At 37.2% G+C, this 5987-nt stretch overlaps 2 protein-coding genes across 3 annotated transcripts; both read left to right on the top strand.

Moving 5' to 3' along the window:
- The first annotated feature begins 1200 nt into the window (after positions 1 to 1200).
- Positions 1201 to 5439, top strand: LOC104780680 (putative pentatricopeptide repeat-containing protein At3g49142). 2 transcript variants are annotated; one of them, XM_087510394.1, is made up of 4 exons: positions 1206 to 3360; positions 3662 to 3754; positions 4037 to 4464; positions 4570 to 5439. In XM_087510394.1, the coding sequence occupies exon 1, from the start codon at positions 1285 to 1287 to the stop codon at positions 3337 to 3339; it is 2055 nt and encodes a 684-aa protein (XP_087366520.1). In that variant the 5' UTR covers positions 1206 to 1284; the 3' UTR covers positions 3340 to 3360; positions 3662 to 3754; positions 4037 to 4464; positions 4570 to 5439. The 2 variants fall into 2 exon arrangements, with proteins under 2 accessions (XP_019100217.2, XP_087366520.1); XM_019244672.2 differs by lacking the exon at positions 3662 to 3754 and having other exon boundaries at positions 1201 to 3360.
- On the top strand, positions 3653 to 5439 carry LOC109125267 (plastidial pyruvate kinase 4, chloroplastic-like). Its single transcript, XM_087510395.1, has 3 exons — positions 3653 to 3754; positions 4037 to 4464; positions 4570 to 5439. The coding sequence occupies exons 1-3, from the start codon at positions 3689 to 3691 to the stop codon at positions 4775 to 4777; spliced, it is 702 nt and encodes a 233-aa protein (XP_087366521.1). The 5' UTR covers positions 3653 to 3688; the 3' UTR covers positions 4778 to 5439.
- Positions 5440 to 5987: the final 548 nt, after the last annotated feature.

The following is a 5987-nucleotide window of genomic DNA, read 5'->3' as shown; positions in this document are numbered from 1 at the left end:
AATCAATATAGATATAAAAATGCTAATTTCTCTCTATCAGATGAATCCGTTCATATTACTATCATGCATTATAAAGTACTCTCTATTATAACTCATAAATATCATCTTCATGTCTTGTGAAAGTACTCAGTTATAACGCATATATAAATATCACTATCATGTATTATAAGCAGGTATCCTGTTACTCATATGTCGTTAAATATAGACACCTTGCAAAATGTTTTCACCTTTGTATCTCACCATAGGACATTAGTATTTGCAGTTCCACAAAGATCAAAGCGTATAAAAATCAAGTGTGTGCTTGAATTCAACGCATAAAAGCATTGAAAATTTTGAGATATAAAAAGAAAGATATTTAATTTTATGCAAAAGAAAGTTTGTTCACTTCTGTTACGACCATCTTTTAAATATACATATGTTTTGTTTTTGACAATACATACATATATTTTTAGTGTTACATACTATCAGTCTTATAGTGGACGAGGTGGTGAAAGCTGGTTATGCTGAAGATGATGTAGTATAAACGCTGATTCACGACTATGCATAATTGAAGATGACTTTATCTAAATCATCGGTATATGTTCCCAAACTTGCCTATAAATAACAACACCAACCGGTTCGTGATCAAAACAAGTAAGTTGGTTTCCAGCAAAACTTCATAGAAAATAATTTTGAATATTATATAGAAAATTAAATATCAAGATTCTTCTTTAAATCTTTATAATAAGCACGAGTTTTGGGGTTTAACCTTATCCGTGATATTCAAAAGATTTTTTTGGTTTTTTTTTTGCATAGAACATTTGATATCTCTAGAAAAAGTAAAACTAGTTAAATAAAATTATTAAAAATAGTTGTTAATGATTGATTGAATCTTTGATTTCAATAAGTACCAAGAAGAGAGACAATAATTCTATCTAGGCAACAAAAGTCTTAGATTTAAATTAAAAGACCATGTATATCTTAAAGTAAAACAATATAAAATGAAACATATAACAAATTAACAATTAACAAACTATGAACCTTGTGACTGATTACAAAGCTCGAAGATGACTTTATCTAAATCAAGTTTTAACGACTCATAGTCATATACTGTAAATTTTCGTTGTTAAAACATCAAATTTTAAAAGTTAAAACCCAATTGGCCATGTGAGACCGGTCTGATCCGGTTTAACTATATTTGATGGTTTAACCTCTAGAACCGGCTTACACACATCGTTACCGAACTTAACGTTACTATTGTTATAACGTTATCATTGATAGTGATGAGGTTCGAATTCAAAGCTCATGAAACGCATCAATGTCGATCTCCGTCTTCTCCATTTTCCCAAATTCAGAAAATTTCAATCACGAAAAGTATCTTCTTCCCTACCCAAATTGGAACTCGATCAGGATTCACCACAGGAGACAGCTTTCGTGCTTGGTCAGGTACTTGACAATTACCCAGATCTCAGAACACTTAGAACAGTCCACTCAAGAATCATTCTGGAAGATTTACGCTACAATTCGTCTTTGGGTGTTAAACTTATGAGAGCTTATGCAACTTTAAAAGATGTGGCTTCAGCACGCAAGGTGTTCGAGGAAATTCCTGAGAGAAACGTAATTATCATTAATGTTATGATCAGAAGCTATGTGAATAATGGGTTTTACCGTGAAGGTATTCAAGTGTTTGGGAAGATGTGTGGATGTAATGTTAAACCTGATCATTACACTTTCCCGTGTGTTCTAAAGGCGTGTTCTTGCTCTGGGAATATTGTCATTGGGAAAAAGATTCATGGGTCCGCTACAAGAGTTGGGCTCTCTTCGACTTTGTTTGTTGGGAATGGTTTAGTTTCTATGTATGGAAAGTGTGGATTTTTATCTGAAGCAAGGCTTGTACTTGATGAGATGTCAAGAAGAGATGTGGTCTCTTGGAACTCGTTAGTTGCTGGTTATGCGCAAAATCAGAGATTTGATGATGCTTTGCAAGTTTGTAAGGAAATGGAGTCTGTGAAGATAAGCCATGATGCTGGCACGATGGCTAGTCTGTTAGCTGCAGTGAGCAATACAACTCCTGAAAACGTTATATATGTTAAAGATATGTTTTTCAAAATGGGGAAAAAGAGTTTGGTTTCGTGGAATGTGATGATCGGTGTGTATATGAAAAACGCGATGCCTGTTGAAGCTGTGGAGTTGTATTCCCGAATGGAGGCTGATGGGTTCGAACCTGATGCAGTCTCAATCACAAGTGTTCTACCTGCTTGTGGAGATACATCTGCTCTGTCTCTTGGTAAGAAAATTCATGAATACATTGAGAGGAAGAAGCTAGTACCGAATCTGTTGTTAGAGAACGCACTGATCGATATGTATGCGAAATGCGGATGTTTAGACAGAGCGAGAGATGTGTTTGAGAACATGAAGTCACGTGATGTTGTGTCTTGGACAGCTATGATTTCAGCTTATGGATTCAGCGGAAGAGGCTGTGACGCAGTGGCATTGTTTTCGAAAATGCAAGATTCAGGTCTCGTCCCTGATTCAATTGCATTTGTCACAACGCTCGCTGCTTGTAGCCACGCAGGATTACTAGAAGAAGGTCGGAGTTATTTCAAACTCATGACAGATCATTACAAGATCACTCCTAGGTTAGAGCATTTGGCTTGTATGGTGGATCTTCTTGGCCGAGCTGGGAAAGTGAAAGAAGCTTACAAATTTATACAAGAAATGTCAATAGAACCAAACGAGAGAGTTTGGGGAGCGTTATTAGGAGCTTGCAGGGTGCATTCTGATACAGACATCGGTCTACTAGCAGCTGATAAACTTTTCCAGTTAGCACCAGAGCAATCGGGTTACTACGTATTGCTTTCTAACATATACGCAAAGGCTGGAAGATGGGAAGAAGTGACAAACATCAGAGATATAATGAAGAGAAAAGGGTTAAAGAAAAATCCCGGATCAAGCAATGTTGAGGTCAATGGAGAAATTCATACATTCTTAGTAGGCGACAGGACTCACCCACAGTCCAATGAGATATACAGAGAGCTGGATGTTCTTGTCAAGAAAATGAAAGAGTTAGGTTATGTTCCTGATTCAGAATCAGCACTTCACGACGTAGAGGAAGAAGATAAAGAGACGCATTTAGCTGTTCACAGTGAGAAATTAGCCATTGTGTTTGCTCTAATGAACACAGTGGAAGAAGACAGTAATAACGCCATAAGAATAACGAAGAATCTTAGGATTTGTGGAGATTGTCATGTTGCAGCAAAGCTCATCTCACAGATAACTTCTCGTGAGATCATCATCAGAGACACCAATAGATTTCATATGTTCCGGTTTGGTGTTTGCTCTTGTGGTGACTATTGGTGACTGAGAAACTAAATGTTAAAGGTATTTTTCTCTTGCACTCGTGTTCTTTCTTGTCCTCTCGATATAAGAATTTCGGCGGATTTTGTTTTATATTTTTGTTGAGAAATTGTCCCAATTCCAACATATTTGCTTATATATGATTCTGAATAAACACATATCCATGATTTGTTTTTCCTGAATTTTGATTTGTTGTTCACGAACTTGATTTGTGTGTGGTTTTTTTTTTTTTTTCGTTTCTTGTCTCAGTGGTTATGCCTAGGTTAATTTTAATATCTACTGTATATATGTCTGATTCTGTGTCAACCTATTAAATATATTGTAGCTTTTAGATGTTCACTCATGAGAACAGATGGCTTTGTTGTATACGAGTTCTGCTACTTCACTCACAAATCCCTACACATTACCTAACAACAATGTGAGTACACATATGTCTGTATATGTCTTTGTCTCCTCTAGTTTTTCATTATTGTTGGGACCTTATGGGTTGTGTTAATTGTTTTCTGGTACGTATTAAGAACGTTTCCTTTTTGTTTAAAATTCCTATTTAATTGATATAGAAAAAACTGTTAGGGTTTCTATTTCTCTGTTTTCCTTTTGGTCTGTTTGCTTCTATGTTTTTTATATAGAGATGAAGATGCAAGTCTTGTTACGTTATTGTTTCTTCTCATAGAGGGTCTTTTTGGGTTTTTTTTCTCAGGTGATCCAATTAGTTGATATGGTGGGAATCGATTCAAGCCACTTGTTGAGAGGCAAGATCCTTTGCTTCTCCACCAGGTCTCTCATGAACAACCAGCATAGGACTACTACTAGTTCATTATCTCTTGACCAGATGAAATTTCGTGTTCCGAGAACCTTAGCTTTTGACTCATCCCGCGGGAAAGGCGAAGCTCGAAGTTGCAGCAGATTGGAAGCTACCTTTGGTTATAATGCCTCCACAGAATGTACCTTGAGTTTTGACTTTCCAGAGTCTAAGGTTGAGCTTCCTCATCTCGAGTCAGAAGCACACCTCTCAGGAAGCAATGGGGACAATAATGTGGCTAGTGTTATCAATAAACTGAATGCTCTCCGGTCACATCTACTAGTAGCAGAGAAGTGGAATGCTTCTCAAATTCATTTATGTGACAGGTCTACATTTATAAACTTTTTAACCATATTTTGTATAGTCTTGCATATCCATCTGCATTGCTTTGGCTTTGCCATTGCCTAACTTCCTAATACCATCTGTTGCAGGAAATATCTGGAATGTGCAACAAACTTAGTTCACTATATGGCTCTGAGGTCGCTGGACATTGAGCAGCTCAACAGCCATCTAGAATCTCTTGGTCTGTCAAGTTTAGACAACAACAACCTGGATGTTCTTTCCAGCCTTAACGCCTCTATTAGTCTGTTGATGAACAACTCTTCATACAACGACCACAAGGCTGTGACAGAGTCTTAGGATAATGCATTTCCCAAGAGCAAAAGTACTAAGAAGAATGATAAAGGGAAGGTATCATCACACAAAGCGTCATTACTGGGTAAAGTTCGTGAGGGAAGAAGGACTCATATCATGGTAACTGTTGGTGAAGAAGCAACTTTGAGTGAAACGTTTATAACTGATATTGTTAAAGCTGGCACTTCCATTATACGTATAAACTGTGCACATGGAGATCCGAGCATCTGGGGTGAGATCATCAAAAGGTTTAGAGGAGCTTCTCAGATGCTAGAGATGCCATGTCGCGTTCATATGGATTTAGGAGGACCAAAACTGAGAACTGGTACCTTAAAACCCGGCCCCTGTGTGATGAAAGTTTCACCAAAGAAAGATGGTTATGGAAATGTTGTTTCTCCTGCTGTAGTGTGGCTCTCTCTCACAGGAACAGAACCTCCTGCTCATGTTTCCCCAGATGCTGCTATCTCGGTCCAAGACGAGGATTTTCTTGCTGGTCTCCAACTTGGTGATTCTGTAAGACTAAGAAATATGATCAGATCATCATTGGCCCAAGTCAATAGCATAGTTGATTGTTTTAATTTCTTTACTTGTAAGTTTTAAGCTACATGGATTCAATATAAATGCTTATCTTTACATGCAAGAAAGAAGAAATGTTTGATTTGGTTTCACCAAGTTTTCTATGTGACAACAAAAGTCCAACGTTGAGAAGCTTAGCATCAAACAAATACTACGATTGGTTAGCATAGTGCGACAGACGTTTTTACTAAAACCTAATTTACTTATCTTTTTTAAAAAAGTAAACAATTAAGTAATTAAACGCTTAATGTTTCCAAAAAGGAAAAGGAAAAGGAGTTCAGGTGATTTTTTTAGCGTTCAAGAAAAGGAAAAAGGAGAGTTGAGGCTAATAAATTCTCTCTATAAATACTACTATAGAGTATACATTGTTTCTCAACACAACAGTCACAACACGCAAAAAAGACGAGAAAACCCTAAACTCAGTTTGTAAATTGATCGTCTCTCTCTCTGGTTTGTAACTCGATCGTCTCTCGAAAACAAACATCGATCAATAACAATGGGGGGCTTGAAGAGGAAAATAGACACGGAGAAGAAGATTGAGGGGAAAGAACCACGAGCTGTTACATTCTCGAAACGTAGGAAGGGCCTTTTCAGCAAAGCGTCGGAGCTCTGTCTTCTCTCCGGCGCTCAAATCGCAATC

This window comes from Camelina sativa, chromosome 4, assembly GCF_030686135.1.
Source record: "Camelina sativa cultivar CO46 ecotype springtype chromosome 4, ASM3068613v1".
In the NCBI taxonomy this organism is placed as follows: Eukaryota; Viridiplantae; Streptophyta; class Magnoliopsida; order Brassicales; family Brassicaceae; genus Camelina; species Camelina sativa.
This window is presented reverse-complemented; position numbering and strand designations above follow the sequence as displayed.